This window comes from Ochlerotatus camptorhynchus, unplaced genomic scaffold (genome assembly GCF_037179485.1).
Source record: "Ochlerotatus camptorhynchus isolate MF236.1 unplaced genomic scaffold, CSIRO-AGI_Acam_v1.1 ptg000233l, whole genome shotgun sequence".
In the NCBI taxonomy this organism is placed as follows: Eukaryota; Metazoa; Arthropoda; class Insecta; order Diptera; family Culicidae; genus Ochlerotatus; species Ochlerotatus camptorhynchus.
In genome coordinates, this window is record NW_027040723.1 from 256,360 (window position 1) to 279,718 (window position 23,359).

The 23,359-nt window shown below is 37.1% G+C and overlaps 1 protein-coding gene across 1 annotated transcript; it reads left to right on the top strand.

Annotated features, from left to right (window-relative positions):
* Positions 1 to 1,064: 1,064 nt before the first annotated feature.
* Gpb5 (Glycoprotein hormone beta 5) lies at positions 1,065 to 18,093 on the top strand. Its single transcript, XM_065225754.1, has 3 exons — positions 1,065 to 1,537; positions 6,983 to 7,091; positions 18,050 to 18,093. Exons 1-3 carry the CDS (start codon positions 1,163 to 1,165, stop codon positions 18,091 to 18,093), a joined length of 528 nt encoding a protein of 175 aa, XP_065081826.1. The 5' UTR covers positions 1,065 to 1,162.
* Positions 18,094 to 23,359: the final 5,266 nt, after the last annotated feature.

A 23,359-nucleotide genomic window follows, 5' to 3' on the forward strand; every position in this document is an offset into this window, starting at 1 on the left:
ATGTCGTGGCTACTGCGATTATGATTGCCTATGGGATTGTTGTTCTATAACTCGATGGTTCCTACAATATCGTGTTGTAGAGAGGACCTATTTTTTTTAAGGTTTCAAACTCCCAGCTTACTGGATTTTACGGTCCGAGACTTAAAAAATCTCAACATCCATAAATATTTACATTTACAATTGTGATTTTTTAAGAGCTTCTGAAGATTGCAAAATTTTCAAAATGGTTCATTGTGTAACATCTAAAATAGTAGGGGTATTCACTATGCGCATTGTAAACATATACACTATCGTAAAAATACCAGGGTCAATTGGAGTGTAATGGAAATTTACACATTTACGAAGGTGTATACGTTTACGATGCGCTTTGTGAATACCCCTAGTGTATTTGGAATAGCTGAATATTGCTTTTGGTATGTCTTTGACATGATCCCGATTGTAAACTTTGCTGAGAAAGTTAAAAATTTGTTAGTTTTTCTTTTGATGGCATTTATTTTTTCCATAGCTTTACAGTTGTTCAGTTCAACCAATATTATGTATAGATTGGTGATTATCTATCATTTCCATTCAAAAGCTCACTCTTAACAAAAACGTAAATCTGAATGACTTGAAGCGATGACGTACGCTATAATTTTTTAGCATTTTCTAACCGTGTATGAAGTTCCTCAAGATTGCGTCAACCAATGTCATCATTAATGGAAGTATTCGTACGTCATCGAATTAATCTATTTTTACTCGTGTTGGAAAAATAGCAAACAAGTTCATCTAATTTCAATAATTTTCACATATTCCTTGCTTCAATGCTAAACGGATTACATTCCAAATATCCACTTGACTGCCATTTTCTCCCCCTGCTTGTCGAAAAAAAAAGGAAATCATCTGAAGAAATCCCCTTCAGCGAAGGGTAAATGGCGATCGGTTGGTGCCTGCTCGAGAGTTGTAATTCCTGGCCCAATGAGCGCATGTGTCGTGGAGTTTTCCCTGCAGAGGAAATGCCACATAAAAACCCTCTGACCAACTGCCATCCGGTAGTCATTCGTGATAAAGACAATGAACGGAGCGGATTAGCGGTGTGTGTTTTGTTTAAGTTCTAGTTTTTATTACGGAATACCATCATAGTCCAAGTGAAAATCTTCTAGACAATCTACTATAGTGTACAATCATGATTAACCTCGCCATGGTATGGATTCTATCAACGATAACATTATCGTGGGCTGCCGATGATGTCTTTATTGGAGGCTTCGAAAAACGGGGCCCCATGCTTGGTTGCCACAAACGGGTGTTCACTTATCGTGTTTCGCAAGCGGATAGCAAAGGGCGCGAGTGTTGGGATCATGTGAGTGTTTGGTCCTGCCATGGACGGTGCGATTCGAATGAGATTTCCGACTGGCGTTTCCCGTACAAACGGTCCCATCATCCGGTGTGTATGCATGCCGGACGAACCCGGTCGGTGGCCACCCTGAGGCACTGTCACCCGGATGCCGACCCTGAGGCTAAACTGTACGAGTATATGGAACCTAAATCGTGTACCTGTCAGGTAGGAACTCATAATAGGTCAAGAAGTGAAGTTAGTTTAGGTAAATTAATCGTCTTCCTCATATACTTTTCACTATCAAACGCTACATTTTTGGATTCAAGATAGTTATTTTGGACAGAACTAACGGAATTAACGTATTAAAATTATGTTTTTTTTTCTCCTCTACCACGCGTATCCATAATTATATCATAAAACAAGGAACACATTTTAGTCCTTGTTATTTTTCATGATTTGTTAATAGTGACAAGACTCGGAGAAGAAGTCCAATCCTTAGTAACATTGCAAGCTTTATAGAAGTTTTATAGCATTCTACCTGTCTAAATCATGGTCTAACGAACCTTCATTTAACCAAAGTTGTTACTTGGGATGCCTGTTGAATTGTGAAGTTAATTAAAATTAAAAATAAAATTTAATGAAAGAAGGGATATTTTTGGATAAGCTTCACTGGGTAAATTGCTCTGCGCTTATTTACTATAGTGCACGCCCACTTTTACGTTGCTGATATTTCTTAATGAAATCGACGGCAAGTTGCGAATCTAATGAACTTGTGCCTAATCGTATTTTATAAAATGCTATGTGCGAGTTCGGGAAGAAAAAGAAAAGTTGTAGGGGAAAAGGCTCTAATTTATTTTTTATGTCGTCAATTAATCGTAGACCAATTACAATGAGTGCTTATTAACTATGTCTTATATATTATTGCCTGGCTAACCTTGAAAAGAATGCTTTTTTTTTGTGTTATTTTATTGATTGTTACATCAATTGATTGGGAATATGCGTTATAGCAGGACATAGTTCTATTCAAAGGCCCATTTTTAGCATAGTCTGTTCTTTGATTGTTAATGTAAAACAAATTCCTAATCCTCAGAAAGCGAGTTGGAGCATAAATATTTTCTAAAATTTCCGGAACATTAACTCTTTGAGCAATAACATCATTTATAAATGTTACCATGGCGAAGTCTCTTTGTATCTCCAGTCTATCTAAATTTATTAACAAACATCGTGATTCATAAGATGGAAGTGGTAATCTCGTCCAACCTAATTTTCGAAAGGCAAACAACAAAAACTGTTTTTGAACAGACTCAATGCGGTTTATAAATGTATCCTGATACGGAGCCCACACTACGCTGCAGTATTCAAGAAGAGGTCTCACATAGGCCACATACAATGTTTTAATAGTGTAAGGATCATTGATGTGCATACTAAATCTTTTGATAAACCCTAGCATGTTACTTGCTTTATATATAATGTTATTGTAGTGATCAACAAATGATAACTTAGAGTCGAGAATAATGCCTAAGTCCATTACTTGATTACATCTTTCAACTGTTTTCTCACCAAGGGAAATTGTGTCATTTACTGGTGAATGCTTTCTTGTAAACGATATAGAATTACATTTACTAACGTTAAGCTCTAACAAATTCTTCTTACACCAAGTGTAAAAAATGTCAACTTCTTGCTGAAATAGCTGCAGATCAGATGTTTTAGATATTTCCATGAAAAGTTTTATGTCATCTGCATATATTGAAACATGAAGCAGCTTCAAAATGTATTCTATATCATTGATAAATAAGATGAATAGTAGTGGGACAAGATACGAACCTTGGGGCACACCAGATGTTACATGAAAGACAGACGACAATTTTCCTTCAAATCTTACTCTTTGCGTTCTTCTTGACAAGTATGACTCGATCCATTGCAGTAGCCTGGTATTAAAACCTAACTTGGATAACTTGAAAATCAACACTATATCCACTGTATCGAACGCTTTACTAATCAGTATATAATGTTTCTACGTAATTTCCCTTATCCATTACACTCGAAAAGTTTAGGAATGGTAGATAATATAGCAACCCCGCGATAAAGGGTGATACGGTCAAAATTTGGTCAATATCAACTTGACGTATTTCTTTCAATTTTGCATTTAAAAAACCTGAACACCCCTCATTTTGAAGGTGTGTGTGTGTAGAATGTTGCTCCTATTTTGATTTTAGAATTCACTCTTCAGTTGTCAAAATGCCGTCCAAGCAAGAAGAGCAGCGTATCAAGATTTTGCTCGCGCATCGCGAAAATCCGAGCTACTCGCACGCAAAGTTGGCAAAATCGCTAAAAGTTGCCAAATCAACCGTTACAAATGTAATTAAAGTGTTTGGGGAACGTTTGTCGACAGCCAGAAAGTCTGGATCGGGGGGAAATCGAAAACCGGAAGCCGCTGAGACGACAAAGAGAGTTGCCGGTAGTTTCAAGCGAAACCCTAACCTCTCTCTCCGAGATGCCGCAAATAAGCTGGGTGTATCGTCTACAACCGTGCATCGAGCCAAAAAACGAGCCGGACTATCGACTTACAAGAAGGTAGTGACTCCAAATCGCGATGATAAACAAAATACGACGGCCAAAGCGCGATCCCGGCGGCTGTACACGACGATGCTGACGAAGTTTGACTGCGTGGTAATGGACGACGAAACCTACGTCAAAGCCGACTACAAGCAGCTTCCGGGACAGGAGTTTTATACGGCAAAAGGAAGGGGAAAGGTAGCAGATGTTTTCATGCACATGAAACTATCAAAGTTCGCAAAGAAATATCTGGTTTGGCAAGCCATCTGTACCTGTGGCTTGAAAAGCAGCATTTTCATAGCTTCCGGGACTGTCAACCAAGAAATTTACGTGAGAGTGTTTGAATAAACGTCTGCTGCCTTTCCTGAAGAAACACGGTTGTTCCGTACTGTTTTGGCCGGATTTGGCATCTTGCCATTACGGTAAAAAGGCCATGGAGTGGTACGCCGCCAACAACGTGCAGGTGGTTCCCAAGGACAAGAACCCTCCCAACACGCCAGAGCTCCGCCCAATTGAGAAATACTGGGCTATTGTCAAGCGGAACCTAAAGAAGACCAAAAAAACTGCTAAGGGCGAGCAGCAGTTCAAGGCAAACTGGCTTTCTGCGGCGAAGAAGGTGGACAAGGTGGCTGTACAAAATCTGATGGCTGGGGTCAAGCGTAAGGCCCGGCGATTCGGATTTGGAAAAGCGGAAGCCTAACTGAATATTTTTCCTGAATTTTATACTAATTGAACTTGAAAAAGAAATTTAATTTGATTTTTTAAATAAACGATTTCACCGATTTACACGCGTTTTCCCTTGACCAAATTTTGACCGATCACCCTTTAGTTTGTGATATCCGATTTTTTTCCCGTTTTTAAAAATAGGGATTTAAAATGATTCCTTCCAAATCGGAGGCAGCATGCTGGCGTTTAACGATGAATTAAACAACTCCAACAACTCTAAGAACTCAAGAGCATGCCAGATTTCTTTGAGGGATAAATTGTTAACTGTAATATCCGTCATTGGCTCCGGAAGATATGAAAATATTGATAATTGCGATCATTCTCATCATTAGTTGTGTAAATGTTCTGAAAAAGTCAGCAAATAAATTATTGATCTCACTAGATGTGTTGCCGGTTCTGTTATCTAACTGCATTTTCGAAGGAAATTTCTTTGATTTTTGTCTCTCTTTAACATAGTTAAAAATGATTTTGGATCTGTTTTAATATTATTTCCTACCCTACCTTGGTATTATCAACAATCAATACGAAACTAACGATTTTAAATTGGCTCACCACTTTAGTAGCCTATTGGTCCCAAGCAAACGATTAACGTACCCTATTCTAGTTGATATTCTATTACTACACTATGTTTGTTTTGATTCGCTATGAAAGTTTTACAGATAACATCAGGGGTGTGTGAATTCATGCAGAACATGCAGGGGTGAGTGAAATAGCTTGGGACTGCTTGGGACCGTTGTTCTGGTACTGAGTGAGCCAAAAATAATAATGATTTTCTTCGGGACCCAGTGGTCTTAGAGTTACCTCTATGGTATTATGTTCTTCAGTGCCATGTTCCCTGTTTATGTGTTTTTATGTGATTGTGTATATTTTTCCTTTTTTTTCTCGAAAATTTCCAAAATTTGTTTAAAGTTGTGATTGTTGCGCTGCCATGGTGATTGTATTTGGTGAGCTTGTTCCAGTTAACAACAATCCGTTTGTTTCCTGGCGAAAGCGATACCTACTGTTGGTAAGGCGTGCAAGAATATAGTTGTATCTTGCGGGGGAAAAGACATTATGATTTATCACAGGCTACAATTGTAGAAAATCGTATCAGATAGATCTTGGGCGGATCGCTTTGAAATGTTAAGAAAAAATAGGGCGCACGCTTGATCCATTTTGGGATACTTTATTGACTGCTTTCGAGAAAGTAAATTCATTTGAATAGCTTGTTTAACCAGGGCTTAAACGTCGGTCAAAGCTTGTTATGATAGCTTGAACGGTGCGTAAACAGCAAATTGAAACATTGATCGTCACGTGCATGTAGAGCTTAATGAAGACCTAAGTGCTTTTTCGTAGCTTTTAGTTTTCAGATTTCGATCGTCGGTTGCAGTAGCTTGCTTACTGAGCAGAAAAACGCGGTCCCGGGTCCTTTCATATAAAATAAATTTACGGTCAAATCGCTTGTTTATCGTGTATTTTGCGAAACTTGTCGTCTGTGCCGGGTTTGAATAGTTATAATAACTTGAGTAACGGTATAATGTGATATAAGGTGCTCGCTGACCTTATAGCGAACGTTTTTGCTTACTGAGCAGAACATCATGAGTCTAATATCAGGCCCATCCAAATTGAAGATTTGTCAGTCGTGGAAGATAGAGTGGGCAAGGATGATTATGATTAAAAAAAATATATATAAGTTGAGCCATGTAACGATACGCTTAAATTGAGGAAAACCAATTTATCGTGCATGTGAACAAAATCTCATTATCATTGCTTTGTGAGGAGAAATCCCAAAACAGCTAGCAGCGCTGTGTAAAAGACGAGGCAAAAGATGGGATATTCCTTTGGTATAAATATGGGCCACCTAAGCTTGCAAAAGGCATTCCCACCAAGGTGGTCGACCGTGTACTAAGTCTAGGACTAATTCTATAAAACAAATTTTGAATTTTGCCCATACCTAAAGATGAAGAAAGCAATTAAATCACTTAGAAAAATGTATATGGTAATCATCCAAGTTGAACTTGCAAAAGGCATTCTTGTGACGAACGTTGAAGGTGACGCATAAGCAGCAGCAGCAGTAGCAGCAGAAGCAGCATTATACAAGCAGACAAAAGAACGTAAGAATTCCATAAGAAACACTTATGAATTTTAGTTACAAGAAATCAGTATGAATTTTATTGATTTGCCTTATGAAAAATAATGTTGACAAAAAAATAATAAATCGGAGCAGACTGGAACCGAACCATGGACGTTGAGATTACGGAGCTCGTGTGTTGACCACTCGTCTTAAGAATCTGGAATGGCTAAAGGCGTATAAGGGCTACGAAAATCTTTCATAAGTCGCGTTTATGAAATTCATATTTGTCGTTCATAAGTCGAGTCTTATGAAATTCTTAAGTCTATTTGCCTCAGTGTAGTAGTAGCGGCAGCAGCAGGAACAGCAGCAGTAATGGATGCGTAGCACCCGAGATTCGTGTAGCCGTGACCGAGGCTGGAAACCTCGGACCGGTCACGACACATAGTATGTGGTTTGTCTTATGGAATGTATAAGGCTGATGTGTTGGCAAAAATGTATAAGTGAAACACATAAATAAAATAATTGATTTTCGTTTCGTGTAAGGTATTACGATAATATTTTGTGTGTGCAAGTAACAAAAAAAGCTTATAAAGTTTAAGACGAGTGCACGGATGGATTTGAGTTCACTCGCTCGACAAAAAGTGACACAACAGCGGGGCCCTGTTTACTAAAAATGAACACATGAATAATACTGTAACATTTGAAACGGGCCTATCAACTTTTGCACACAAAACTTGTTAAGCCCTTTTCGCGCGAACCGAATACGCCCACGCAAACTAACAACTCCATCGTGTAGGAGAAATTCTCCCCTTCCTGATAGTTCTCTTGGTTTACGTAAGCATACTTCGGTTCTCGTGAAAAGGACCTTGCAAGTTGTTTAGAAAAATTGATAATCCATTTTCTAATGTTATGCGACCACTATTCATGTGTTCATTTTAAGTAAACAGGGCCCTGCTGTTGTGTCACTTTTTGTCGAATGAGTGAACTCAAATCCATCCGTGCACTCGTCTATTGCGACTCTCTTGTAGCAAAATTGGCAGGTAGGGTTAACTACCTCATTTCCGGCCTATTAAGCACAACACGCACTTAGTCTTTCTTAATCTAGCGTAGTTTAGCACCAAATGGTATGTTATTATTACTGATAGCTTCCAAATTTATTTACCTTTCTGTACGTACTGTAAGATTTGATAAAGAGAAACCAATCGTTGAGATATTGTCAAAAGTCTAACCCTGCTTCTTGACATCAAACTCGGCCTACGGATTCTAAACTCGGCCTAACGCATTGAAATGCTATTGAAACGCCAATGAATTCACCTCGGCCTATCGGATGAAGATAAAAATTGATTCGGCGGAGCGCATCTTTTGTTTATGGGAATTATGGGTGAAAACCTTCATATCACGCGTTCTCATTGACTTCGTTCGGTAGCTTATTAACTAAAGTATCGTACCAACTCAACTCTGTAATAAAAAGTCTGGTGGTGGAGTGCTCATTGCCATCAATGCTGACTTTACTTCTGAAGAAATCATAACAAATAAGCACAAGGAATTCGAAAATGTTTGGGTCAAAGCACTTATTGCCGGTGAAATACACATTTTTTCTTCTGTGTATTTTCCACCTAAACATGCCCACAAGCAGTCTTTTGAACTATTTTTTCAAATTGTTGAAACTATAATGTCAAATATGGAACCAGTAGTAAAACTGCATATTTATGGCGACTTCAATCAACGAAACGCAGACTTTATTACAGACATTGAAAATGAATCATTTTTACTCCCGGTCGTAGGTGAAGACGAAGCATTACAATTATTATTCGACAAAATATCTTATTTTGGTCTTAATCAAATAAACCATGTAAAAAATCAACAAAACTCATATTTAGACCTTTTATTTACAAATTGTACTGAAGACTTCTGTGTGGATACATCATTAGCACCTTTATGGAAAAATGAAGTGTTTCACACAGCAATTGAATACTCAATCTTCGTACAAAATTCTTCCTCCTCCAGCGACTGGGAATACGAGGAAGTGCCGGAATACCATAAAGCAAATTACGAAGAAGCCAAACGTAGACTATGTACAATAAATTGGCAAAATTTAATAAGTATTGAAGGAAATGTCGATACTGAAGTAGAAAAATTTCACTTAATTCTACAAAACCTAATCTTAGAAACTGTACCATCAAAAAAAAGAAGACGAACACAAAACAATAAACTACCCGCATGGTTCAATCCAAAACTGAAAAATTTGAAGAATAAAAAACAGAAAGCTCATAAACTATACAAAAAAGAAAAAACTGAAACCAATTTGCGAAACTATCACAACTTATGCAACCAATTAAATACAGCCACCAACTCTGCATATGAGGACTATAACCGCAAAGTCGAAAATGAAGTCAAATCATGTCCTAAGAACTTTTTTAATTATGTAAACACGAAATTAAAAAGCAGCAATTTTCCTTCGCGAATGAATTTGGATGCAAATGTAGGCGAGAATTCTTCTGAAATTTGCAGTCTCTTTGCAAATTTCTTCCAAGAAGTATACACCACATTTTCCGAAGAAGATCGTGACCGCGATTTCTTTGCATTCATTCCTGAAATTTCTAAAAACATCTCTATCAACCAACTTTCTCAACATGAAGTCCTCAATGCACTAAAAAACTTAAACGCGTCGAAAGGGTCTGGACCTGACGGCATCGCACCCATATTTTTGAAAAACCTTTCTGAAGAACTCGCATTTCCTCTAGAGCGTCTTTTCAACATGTCTCTGAAAAATGGAAAATTCCCTGAAATTTGGAAATCATCTTATTTGGTACCTATTTTCAAATCAGGTGCAAAATCAGACATTCGAAATTATCGTGGAATTGCTATTATTTCTTGCATTCCAAAACTTTTTGAATCAATCGTAAACGGCAATATTTTTCAGCAGGTGAAAAATCTAATTACAAGTAAACAGCACGGCTTTTTTAAAGGTCGCTCAACTACCTCTAATCTTCTAGAATATGTATCTTTCATTATTAAAGCGTTGGACAGTGGCAAGCACGTTGAAGCGCTATACACCGACTTCAGTAAAGCATTTGACCGCATCGACATACCATTATTAATCCTCAAATTGCAGAAAATAGGAATGGAGCCTGGACTTTTGAATTGGCTTCAATCATACCTAACACATCGTAAACAAATAGTTCGCTTTCAAAAAAAACTTTCAGAACCAATTTCAGTCACCTCTGGGGTACCCCAGGGTTCTCATTTAGGCCCACTTCTTTTTATTTTGTACATAAACGACATTTCCTACATACTTAAAAAAATAAAATTGCTTGTATATGCAGACGACATGAAGCTCTTTATGGAAATAAGTAATTCTAGCGATGCAGAAGAATTCCAGAATGAAATCAATATATTCCACACCTGGTGTAGTAAAAGTCTACTTAAACTGAACGTAAAAAAAATGTACTGCAATAGCATTTAGCAGAAAAATTGAAACACCGCACATTGAAATATCATTAGGCAACCAAATAGTAGAAAAAAGCAAAATTGTAAGAGATCTAGGTGTAATCCTAGACTCCAAACTAACTTTTATAGAACATTATAATACTATCATTAGTAAAGCAAACAGAATGCTAGGCTTCATCAAAAGGTTCAGTCATAATTTCGAAGACCCATACACTATTAAGCTTTTATATACCACATATGTAAGGCCAATTCTGGAATACTGCCACCTAGTATGGAATCCATACATTTCCATACACGAAGAACGCATAGAATCTGTCCAAAAACAATTCCTTTTATATGCTTTACGTAAACTGAATTGGACTGCATTTCCATTACCATCTTATGAAGCGCGCTGCATGCTCATCAATATACAAACACTTAAGGAGCGCCGCCAATTTGCAATGCTTTTCTTCATCAACGACATTATTTCAATGCGCATAGATTCGGCAGAAATTCTCGCACAATTAAATTTTTACACACCTTGTCGATATCTTAGAACACGGAATTTATTTTCAGAAACATCGTACAGAACAAACTATGCAAAAAATAGCCCAATCAATCGAATGATGCGCCTATATAATTTGCATTGCGGAACTATTGACATCACTATGTCCAAGCAGCAAATACAAACTAAGCTAAAACAGAATAGAATTAATGCATAGTATGTAAGTAAACATTGTAATAATCATTGTATGTAGTCTACACTGGCTTGACGAAATGGAAATAAAAAAGCATAATTGACTCGTTAACTCTGAAATCACAGATTTATTTGAAGTTTTCTGCTCGATAGGCCCAAAATGGGCGATTAGGCCGAAGTAGTTCTCTACCCTATTATGTGTCAAACACAAACAGGCATGGAGAATCATTTGCATTCATTTCATAAATTCATTTACATTCATTTGCCTCTAACTTTTTTCATAAACAGCATTCCGCTAAATTATGTATAGAGCTTTTGTAGGTTTTGTAGGTTGTATTAACTACAACTTTTACTCATAACTCAAATCTGTATCTCTTATGCATCACGAACTAGAGTGGGTAGAACTTGTTACTGTTTTTCAGTGAATGTAAAGTACATTCACTGAAAAACAGTAGTGGCTTCTTTTCGCTCTGGTTCGTCATGCATAAGAGAAACGGATTTGACTTGTTAACAAAAGTTTTTTTTGTCCTTGATTTGTTTTCCGTCGATCTTGTTTTCCGTGCTGAGCACCAATGCTATAGACGCCAGGAAGGCAGCTCTTATACCTGGACCCTACCTATCGACCCATCATCAGCTCATGAACCGGGGACCAACGGCTTTACTTCCTTTCCGAAGAAGGCGTGATCAGAGATGTTATGCCTTAGAACATCCCTAATAAAAATTGTATGGTTAATTTGCTTAACGACATGTTCTGGGTATCATCCAAACCATTTGTGGAATAGTTCAATGATTTGGGTTATCGTTCGATTATGGTTATTTTTTATTAGGGATCCCAGCGGCGCCGACTGGGATTGAACCCAGGCACGCTTACCACTACACCTCCGGCGCTGCTATATTAACAAAAGTTGTAGCTAATAACAAAACCTACAAAAGCTCTATACATCATTTTGCGGAATGCTGTTGAAGAAAAAAGTTAGAGGCAAATAAATGTAAATGACTGCACGAAATGAATGCAAATGATTTTCCATGCCTGAACACAAACTTCAAATCTTTTATTGTTGCTTGCTAATCTTATTATTCCATAATTTCACAAAACATAGTTTAGACAAAAAGAATGGAAGGCACCCTGCTTGGCTTCCATCAAAGCGAGTGTCACGTCAACACATTCCTTATCCATTCCTTTCTTGACCTGCGTTCGGCTGCGCCAATGGGCGCCGGACAATTGGTTATGTACGGGCCTCATCAGAACTTACAAACACTGGTATAGCCGTTGTCCAGCTGTATATAACCAAAAAGACGAAATAACGTGCCTATCCTAACAAACAATTCAAAGTCTCAAATAAGCATACATATTGAATAAATGCTGTATAACAGTGTAGACACTTAAATTTTTTCGCCGAGATTCCAACAGCCAAGTAGTTCTGCAATTTATATTGCTGAGACTCAGTAAAACAATTGCCGAGACTCAGCTAACAAATAACATTTTTCTGAGATATCAGCTAACAAACAGATATTTTGCAGAGATATCAGCAAAAGTAAATGCCGAGGTAATAGCATAGAGGTAACTCTAAGACCACTGGGTCCCGAAGAAAATCATTATTATTTTTGGCTCACTCAGTACCAGAACAACGGTCCCAAGCAGTCCCAAGCTATTTCACTCACCCCTGCATGTTCTGCATGAATCCACACACCCCTGATGTTATCTGTCAAACTTTCATAGCGAATCAAAACAAACATTGTGTAGTACTAGAATTTCGACTAGAATGGGGTACGTTAATCGTTTGCTTGGGACCAATAGGCTAGTCAAGTAGTGAGCCAATTTAAAATCGTTAGTTTCGTATTGATTGTTGGTAATAGGCTGTTGGAGATTTTACCGAGCTAGATTAAGTGTGTACAACGCTGAATAAAAGAGGATGTCGAATTATGTGCTGAACAAAGCTCCTTGAGATCGATAGATAAGCCATTATTCCGCTGTTTGCTCTGTTATGATTAATTTACTTATTAGAAGCTTTATAAACGTTCACTGTCTTCCTCTTTCCGCTTTCCAAGTAGGAGGTCACGAGTTCAATCCCAAGCTCAACCCTTTTTGTGTTCTAAATTGTAGTCGTCGATCACATCACTCACGACAACAAATTAATTGATTTAGTATAATAAATAACCCAACATCCTTTTCTTGGAAATTCGAGAGATTAAGAGGTAGAATTGGTCTCATGTAAAACAACGATGAATGAACTAATGATTCCCATTGGACATTGGGACGATCGGGAGTGCTGATAGGTATTCAGTTTCAAGCAAGCTTTTATTGAATATTGAGCAGCCCATACACTCAAAAAATTCCACCCGTTTGATCGAAGTGCTTAAGCACTTGATTTTTTAAATGCACAATCACATTTACTTTAAGTGTATTTCACCTTGGTTCAATGTGTTATATACGTTAATTTATAGTGTTTCAAATTTTGAAATGTTGAAAATCCTTCACTATCTATTCAAGTGTATTGCACATTGAATCACACTACTGTTCAAAACAGATGGATTTAAAGTGTTTTGCATTTCAATGCGATGTGAATTGCTTGCTCAGAAAGATAAACATCGAAAACAAGACTTGTGACTTTATCCTATCTACCCGTCTCATATATGAGAACAACCGTGGCACAGTGAGATCGAACGAAGACTCCGACAGCAGCACACCCCAACAGTCCATGATCGAATCCCAAATCAGACCCATTAAAAAGATATGTGAAAGCTCTGGCCTCTGGCAGTTTTGTTTATATATTTGTCGATTCATTTTTAGAGTCGGTAAAGTAGAAGTCGATAAAGTAGAATATTTTAAAATATTGAACTATGATGTGTAAAGCTATTGATATCACCAAATGAGGCGCATAGAATCCAAGTGTGTCACAATTCAAATCCATAGTGTTCAGGCATGATTCATAGCATAAGATTCACACATGAAATGGATGTGTTTCACAATAAGCGCAAAATGAAGTGTGAGACACATGATGATGACGTGTGAAATTTTTTGAGGCAAGCGGCTGGTGATCGGAAGGTACGAAACCCATACAAAATGGACGTATAGGAGAACTACTTCGGCCATTTTGGGCCTATCGAGCAGAAAACTTCAAATAAATCCATGATTTCAGAGTTAACAAGTTAATTATGCGTTTGGTACGATACTTTAGTAAATAAGCTACGGAACGAAATCAATGCGAGCGTGTGATATGTTCCCAAGTAACCAAAAGTTCCGCATTCAACGATTAAAATCACTTTCAAGTTCCGTAAAGTTCAAATAAAGTTCCGACCGAACCTTCAAGTTCCATAAAGTTCAAATAAAGTTCCAACAGAACTTTCAAGTTCCATAAAGTTCAAATAAAGTTCCAACCGAACCATCAAGTTCCATAAAGTTCAAATAAAGTTCCGACCGAACTTTCAAGTTCCATAAAGTTCACATATAGTTCCATCAGAACTTTCAAGTTCCATAAAGTTCAAATAAAGTTCCGACAGAAGTTCCATAAAGTTCAAATAAAGTACCGACAGAACTTTCAAGTTTCATAAAGTTCAAATAAAGTTCCAACCAAACCTTCCAGTTCCATAAAGTTCAAATAAAGTTCCAACAGAACTTTCAAGTTCCATAAAGTTCAAATAAAGTTCCGACAGAACTTTCAAGTTCCATAAAGTTCAAATAAAGTTCCGACCGAACCTTCAAGATCCATAAAGTTCAAATAAAGTTCCGACAGAACTTTCAAGTTCCATAAAGTTCACATATAGTTCCAACAGAACTTTCAAGCCACATGAAGCAATCCGCACAAGTCTTTATTAGTAACTAAATTTAATGTACGTAAATATTAAATGATCAGTGGTCCGAATAAATCATAATTCTTATATTTATGCAGTGCATCAACATTCTATTAAAACATAAAAAAAAAATTAAAAAGTAATTTCCTGGATTCGAACCCGTGTATTCGGCATGCGATCTACTAACGCTAACCACTGCGCCACAAATGTGTTAGAATACCATGCGGGCAAATACCAATTTCAAATTCATCAAGGTATTGTGTTTCGTATGCAAGTCAGTCAGCTGGCACTGAAAACTCCAACAGTAGGCGGGACAACAGCTCGCTTTAATATATTTCAGATGACGCAGCGGTTCGTGCTGGGGCTCTCACGCAGAAGGACTGGGTTTAATTCTTCAAACAGCTCAAAAACTACTAATGCTGATAAATCAATACACATAAATACCTGCCTTTAGAAATAACTTTCATAAAAGTGCGAACTAAACATAGAATTTGGTGTAGAGGGCAAAAACCTTTTTTAATTTATTTTCTAAAAGTTCCGTTCAAGTTCCGCCAGAAGCTGTTTAGAATTCTCTTCAATTATGATACCGGAACTTTCAAGTTCTTATAACGACTTAAAAATGAGGCTGCTTAGAATTCTAAAGACCATCACTAACTAAGCTGCTTAAGCCACAAATGGCCTTTTATCAGAACTTTTGGTTACTTGGGTTATTATTCCCAAAAACAAAAGAAGCGCTCCGACCGGATCATTTTTTATCATCATCCGATAGGCCGAAGTGAATTCATTGGCGTTTCAATGCGTTAGCCGAGTTTAGAATCCGTAGGCCGAGTTTGGCGTCAAGAAGCAGTGTTAGACTTCCCAACAAACATTCGAAGCAGCATAAGAGCTTATTTAGGCAAAACTATGCTTCTTCAGCTAAAAAATAGCTTGTTCAGCTCTTAATCAGCACAAATTGTTTGTTGGGTTTAGACAATATCTCAACGATTGGTTTCTCTTTATCAAATCTTACGGTACATAAGGAAAGGTTAATAAATTTGGAAGCCAGCATTAATAATTACATTCCGTTTGATGCTTAACTGCGCTAAGAAATACTAAGTGCGGGTTGTACTTAATAGGCCGGAAATGGGGTAGTTAACCCTATATGTATGTAATAAAATTAATAATATCTGTGTGGTGCGTGCTTCGTCAGAAATAATGAAAGCAATCACGAAAGAAAAGACACTAATTTTTTCCCTGTTTCAAGATCATCCTCGGTGGACAAAGCCGAGTCTTGTCACTATCAACAAGGCATAAAAAGTAACAAGGACTAAGATATGGTCCTTTGATTACTGAAAAATCTTGTTCCCCTAGTTTGAAGCAGGCAGGACTAGGATTCGGTGGTAGATCTTACATCCCGTAACGTACCACGAAAAGGTGATCTACCCACGTCACGGGATACAAGTACAAAATATCGTTATAACATCTAATGATTTCATAATTCCGAAAAACAGTTATTTATAGCATACAATGTACTGGGGGGAGACCAGTCTTTTTATGATCATATTTATCAGAGATGAACCAGCCTATGGCTAAAAATCTCATAAATAAAGAAAAAACAAAATGATAATATTTAAATACCTTGTTGTACCATACACGGACAGAAAATTGTTTGCATTGAACCAAACAAAACTTTAGTTGTATTTAAACAAACAATTCCGGTTGAAATTATATTGCATTTCGTTGTTTCAATAATACTTATTCATATAAATTCAAAGTAGGATTCTTTTTGTTTTAATAAGCCACTTTTCAACTGCAACTATTGTAAAAATAACTATATTCTATTATTAATCCAAAAATAGTTCATTTTAATTTAGCATTTATTTGCTGTGTCCATTCCCCGGGCCATGAATGCAAAAATAACTACCAACCATTCCCTCGTTTTCACCCGGACAAAAGTGTAAACAATAACAAAACTTGTGAATTTCGGGAAATAAGTGCAAAATTTCCGAAAATCTTGAGACTTGAGGTAAGTAAGTATGCTGCAGTTCAAGCTGCAGTTGCTAAATATAATCAATTTTCTGTTTTTTTCCTTGATTTTTTTTTTTCGTCGATCTTGTTTTCCGTACTGAGTACCAATGCTCCTGACGCCAGGAAGGCAGCTCCCACACCTGGACCCTACATATCGACCCATCAACTAATTAACCGGGGACCAACGGCTTTACTTCCCTTCCGAAGGATGATCAGTGAAAAAGATAACAAAACATAAAAAAATGCCATATTATTTCCGGAGTGATTTGAGATTTGGGCGTAATTGCATTTGTAAACAAATACGTCAATCACCGATTTCTCGCGAATAAAAGCTCAATCTCGAAAAGTATTAACACTATGCGGTAGAGGAATGATTCCTCTATCATTTGGTTTAGTTTGTTTGTGAGATTGAGCTTTTATTCAAAAGAAATCAGTGATTGACGTGTTTGTTTTCAAAAGCAATTACACCCAAATCTCAAATCACCCCGGATTTTTGAATCAATAAACATATTTTTATTTCTACTGCGTGAATTTTCAGACTTCATAAAATAAATATGATTGAATCAACAAGAAATCTCTTTTAAAAACAAACATATTTTTATTGTTGACCCAGCTGCCAAATTTGACAGCTTACGTCAAAACCATGAAAGCTCTTGTAAATTCGAAAAGATTTTCTTTTTGATTTAACAATCCATGGGTTTTGAGGAACAAAAATACTGGATTGTTGAAACAATAATGATTTCTTTTTGCAGCCAAAACAAAATGAAATTCTTAATGATTTTACGTCAAATATTATTACGTTTAAAATATTTTTTTCTGCGTGTAGAGGTACACTAAGACCAGAAGGTCCCGAAGAAACGTGCTCAACTTTTTGGCTCAACTCTAGTACTTTCTTCGGTCCCAAGCTAATCGTAGCATCCCTCGAAACATAACGGCGCCGGTGGTGTAGTGGTAAGCGTGATTACTTCTCACCCCTGTCGGCGCCGCCGGGATGTTCTGAGGCATAACATCTCTGATCACGCCTTCCTTCGGATGGGAAGTAAAGCCGTTGGTCCCCGGTTCATGAGTTGATGGGTCGATAGGTAGGGTCCAGGTGTGGGAGCTGCCTTCCTGGCACGTCGGTAGCATTGGTGCTCAGCACGGAAAACAAGATCGACGGAAAAAACAAATCAAAGGAAAAAAAAAAAATCCCTCGAAACATAGGAAAATACACGAACCCCTCAATTTATCTGTCACAATTTCATAGTGAATCAAAACAAACATAGTGTAGTACTAGAATTTCGCCTAGAATGGAGTACGTTAATCGTTTGCTTGGGGCCAATAGGCTAGTCAAGTAGTGAGCCAATTTGAAATCGTTAGTTTCGTATTGATTGTTGGTTGTACTCTAATCCATTATAAAAACACCACAACATTTTCTTCCAATGGTAATCACATTTACAGTTAATGCATGATTTTTTTTATCTTTTCATATTTCCAGACATGTTCCACGACGAAGAGGAAATCGAAACTGAATATGCTTAAGCCTATTTTCATAGTGTGATATTACGTGACATTTGCAATGGTGGCCAAAACAAAAAGAACAGTAAATCAAATATCTTAGTGCTTTCATGTGAATAATAAAACGCAAAATGTGCATTTTAGAATTATAATATTAATAATATATCCAAAGGCAATTTATTTTTAAATGATGACCTCCTTTGCGCCTGTATCCTGCAGAAGTTGTGACCGCCCTAATAAAAAAAAATGTTATGGTTAATTTGCCTAACGACGTGTTAGGGTTATCATCCAAACCATTTGTGGAATAGTTCAATCGTTTGGGTTATCGTTTGTTTATGGTAATTTTTTATTAGTGCAGCGATGTATTGAGTATAGCAATATACACACCAAAATCTCAAATATTTTTCGGTACTTTTTTTGCTGGATACGTTCTGTAAAATATCATTTTCACCGAAAGTTTTGTAAAACATATGATTTTACCAATTCTCCGCAATCAAAACTGCTGAATTTCCGCAAATTGCATAAATTTACCGAAAACTGTAAATGAAAATTACTGATCAAAACTGTAACGGGTTGTAAGTCAGCGATACTGTAAAAAGTGTAGCAAATGTACTGTAAAAATAATCTTTTACAAAAGCAAACCGTAGTAAAGTAACAGATTTTTGTAAACATTACCGAACAGGATTGTAAATTGCATATTGTCAATCTCAGTATTTGCCGCCATTTCAAAGTTGAATTTTCTTCGGTTCTCCGATGTGAAAAGTGAGTAATTTACTATTTTTGACTATTTACAATCCGTTAAACCTATGGCGAAAGGTTAATTTTTCAGTGAACTTCTATACCAATTGCTTTCAGTCACCATGGATTGGCGGCCCAGTTTCCTTATCAAACGCAAAAAACCAATTTTTGTATGGTTTGTTACGGAGTCAGAAACATCGTCCTTCTCTGTTGAATATTATTTTTGTACGAACGTACGATGATAATATACAAAAAATTACGTTTAATGAGTCAAACGAATCGTTTGTTCTGTCATCATTTTAATTTTAAGAAAACACATGGAAGAAATAATCAATAAATCAATAAAAATCATAATTTTGGTACATTCAGGAAAATAATGAATTACAGTTATTTCGGTAAAAATGATACCGAACGCCATTGTGAACTTTACCAATCATTCTGTAAAATTTACAATCCATTTCAGTAAATTTTGACAGCTCAAGAGTAAAGGAAATTTACTGAACGGATTGTAAATAATAAAATTACCGAATAGATTACCGAATGTTCAGCTGTTCCATATTCGGTAAAAAATTACAGTATACTGTAAAAAAAATCTTAGTGTGTACGTCTACGATGGTGGAGGAGGTGATCATTTATTTACACGCTATTTTTAGGCTACTCAGTGACTGGGTTGATCGCACTCATTTTTGCATGCTGTATGGAGTTGTCAAAAAATGAGTTAACTGGTTTTGCTCCGATGAGTGGAATCTACCCAGATTCTGGGTAAATGGTTCTGAAATCAATTTTTCCTAAGTTCAAAATGGCCCACTTTGAAGTAGTGAACATGCGATTTTTGCGCAGTGAGCCTAAAATTAGTTTTTAGTTAGTTTCCACCGGTTGGTAATAGTTTAGATGACGAAAGTTACACGGTAAGAAAAAAGTACCCAACGGCCAGTTCACTTTTACCTACTTTTGACTAATTTGTCTCCTTTTCTCCTACTAATGTTGTCAAAAACGGACGAGCAAAACCACCCAACAGGGGTAGTAAAGTGTGGGAACCCAACGTTGAGTATAATCATATTTACCTACTGTTGGGTACAACTAACTTACTTTTGGTTAAAAAGCCAGTGGAAAATTCCATACGAACTGCACACAAGTGAATGAAAATTACTTTGACCCGCTTTACCTACTGTTGGGTTCCTGCACTATAGTGCCGAAATGAGTGAAAAGAACTTAATTTTGGGCACTTTTTTCTAACCGTGTAGGGTTAACTACCCCATTTCCGGCCTACTAAGCACAACCCGCACTTAGTCTTCCTTAATCTAGCGCAGTTTAGCACCAAACGGAATGTTATTATTACTGATGGCTTCCAAATTTATTTACCTTTCCGTACGTACCATAAGATTTTATAAAGAGAAACCAATCATTGAGATATTTGTCAAAAATCTAACACTGCTTCTTGACGCCAAACTCGGCCTATGGATTCTAAACTCGGCCTAACGCATTGAAACCCCATTGAAACGCCAATGAATTCGCTTCGGCCTATCGGATGAAGATAAAAATTGATTCGGTCGGAGCGCTTCTTTTGTTTTTGAGAATAATGGGTGCAAACCTTCATATCACGCGTTCTTATTGACTTCGTTCGGTAGCTTATTAACTCAAGTATCGTACCAAACGCATAATTGACTTGTTAACTCTGAAATCATGGATTTATTTGAAGTTTTTGCTCGATAGGTCCAAAATGGGCGATTAGGCTGAAGTAGTTCTCTACCCTATAAGCAGCAAGTTTGTTTTGGTATCAATAAATACTTAATCATCATTTCATAATGTTTTTTTTTTATATTATTCCTGGACGAAATAATTTATATATAAAGCATTCATGGGGCATTCACTCGTTTCTATGGAAATGGGTAAGGTTTACTCAGTTGATAAATGTCATCATTTGAGTAACCGTTACCCAGTTTCCTCCATAGGCACGTTTACTCAAATTTGAGTAAACGTACCTATGGAGGAAACTGGGTAAACCATACCCATTTCGATAGAAAAGAATGAATGCCCCATGAATGCTTTATATATAAATTATTTTGTCCCGGAAGAATATTAAAAAAAAACACAATATCCCCCCTTATTCTGCGAGTCACGTGACTCTCTGTCACCGGTGAGGTGACAATTGTCACCTCGTGTGAGGTGACTCTCCATGTAAATCAAATGGAGAGTCACCTCACACGAGGTGACTATTGTCACCTCACCGGTGAGAGAGAGTCACGTGACTCGCAGAATAAGGGGGATCAACATGATAACTCTGTATTTGTTAGTCTTCTTCTTCTTATTCGCATTTCAAGCTTATTGCATATCGCATATTAGCTTATTGCGTGCTCTCAACTTAGTGTTCTAGATGCACTTCCTCAGTTCGACAGTGAGCATTCATAAGGGCGAATACGCGATGATCGATTCTCTTCATCGATTTTCTCTTTGCATTGCTACAGCTAAGCGAAACAATTTTCAAGAATTTGTTCAATGCAGAGTAGTAACAGGTTGTATTGGCTATCAAAAGCAACAGCAAACACACCGAGAAACGTTAAATCTAACGAGTTATTAACAAAAGAGAAAATCGACGAAGAGAATCGATCATCGCGTATAGGCCCTTATGCATGCTCACTGTCGAGTTATTAATTGAGAGCTTTCGATGCCTGTACCATTTTTGCATTGGTATAATTGTGTGGCAAGTCCAATCATACTTCTATGCCCAGGGAAGTCGAGTAATTTTCCAACCCGAAAAATTCCTAGACCGGATCGGGAATTGAACCCAGACACCTCCAGCATGGTCTTGCTTTGTAGCTGCGCCTTTACCGACTGAGCTAAGGGAGGCCCCTGTATTTGTTAGTACATTTCGTAAACTGAGTTGTAACCCATCAATCAGTTTTAACAAGCAGTAAAAAAAACAATAGATAATATATATTTAAATTGCTTCAGCCTCGATGGCTTCCAACAAACCTTGTTCACATATCTTCGGGAGCTGTTTGTTAGAGTTTAATGAATCACCACCCTAATAAACAAATATTATAAACGAACTGTATCCCGGATGGGTAAACTATCCCACAAATGGTTTGGATGATACCCCGAACACGTCGTTAAGCTCTCTTTAATGATTTTTTTTTTATTTGGGCAACTAGCGGATGATTTAGATTTCCGTTAGCTTTCGTAAGCCAGGCCATTACGTAGCTGGTCCATTTTCACTAAAAATTGATTTTTGCCTCACAGTGCAAAAATCGAATGTTCACAACTACGCCATCTTGAACTTAGAAAAATATCAGAATCATTTACCCAGAATCTGGGTAGATTTCACTCATCGTTGCAAAACCAGTTTACTAATTCTATGACAACTCCATGCAGTAAGCAAAAATGAGTGCGATTTACCCAGTCACTGAGTAGCCTCAAAATAGCGTGTAAGTCATGTATGGGAAACAGCTGACTGGTCCTATTGTTGCGATACTTTAAAATCGAGCCTATTGCCAACAATCAATACGAAACTAACGATTTTAAATTGGCTCACTACTTGACTAGCCTATTGGTTCCAAGCAAATCGATTGACGTACCCCATTCTACTGTGTTACCTGACTTAGCGAATATACGCTGTATACGTATGTATGTATGTGTGTATTTAATCTAACCCCCACTGGCCGGCAGTGTTATTATGGAATAACTCTCTCTACAATGTCGCATTTATGGTTATTGTAGACAGCTTTAGTCCGGGAGTTAGAAGGTGATAGCTCTATTGCAGATCCAGCAACCCATTTCAGAATGTCTGGAGAGTCACGCCCATCCCGAGGTTACTTTCACTTACAATAAGCCCCGCATGTATGCATCACCGTTATCAAATGGATATTGGTATGACATACACGCTTCCAGGTTCGAACATTAATTTTTTCAAACATGGCATGTACCTATTTAGTTTAATTTTGATATATTTTTTTTAATAATTGGAAAGCTCTCACCATATTCTGCTCTTCCGCCGTCGTTGATTACTTCTTTTGGAATCCTTTGGACTTTTTCTCTAACGCTTCGTATTTCATTCCGTGCTTCACCGGCAATTTCCTTCCGTGGTAAATTTTGAAACCATCATCACTCTCATAGTTCTTCTATTCTCCACGAGTGCCAACTTTGATTTGCCAATTGGCAAATCAAAGTTAGCACTCGTGGAGAATAGAAGAACTATGAAAGTGATGATGGTTTCAAAATTTTCCACTGGGAGGTATACGAGTGCAATGTTAAAATGCTTTTATTTTGCAAATGGAGCATTTTATTTAAATCTGGTTGCTGCTACAGTTGTAGAAAAGCTGAAATCTATGTATACACCTAAAAATCTGAAAAAAATTATTATTTTTATATTATATGTCTATTGAGTAGTCCTCCAGTTTTCTACTAACGTAGCACTAACCAGATTTAAATAAAATGCTCCATTTTCAAAATAAAAGCATTTTAAGATAGCACTCGTATACCTCTCCGTGGAAAATTTTGAAACCATCATCACTTTCATAGTTCGTCTATTCTCCACGAGTGCCAACTTTGATTT

Excerpts from the sequence above, each read along its gene's own strand:
- Gpb5 (XM_065225754.1), top strand. The coding sequence starts at position 1,163 with ATGATTAACCTCGCCATGGTATGGATTCTATCAACGATAACATTATCG. Across the intron at positions 1,538-6,982 it reads CTAAATCGTGTACCTGTCAG|TGTAGTAGTAGCGGCAGCAG; the intron begins GTAGGAACTCAT and ends TATTTGCCTCAG. Across the intron at positions 7,092-18,049 it reads CGGACCGGTCACGACACATA|ACATGTTCCACGACGAAGAG; the intron begins GTATGTGGTTTG and ends TCATATTTCCAG.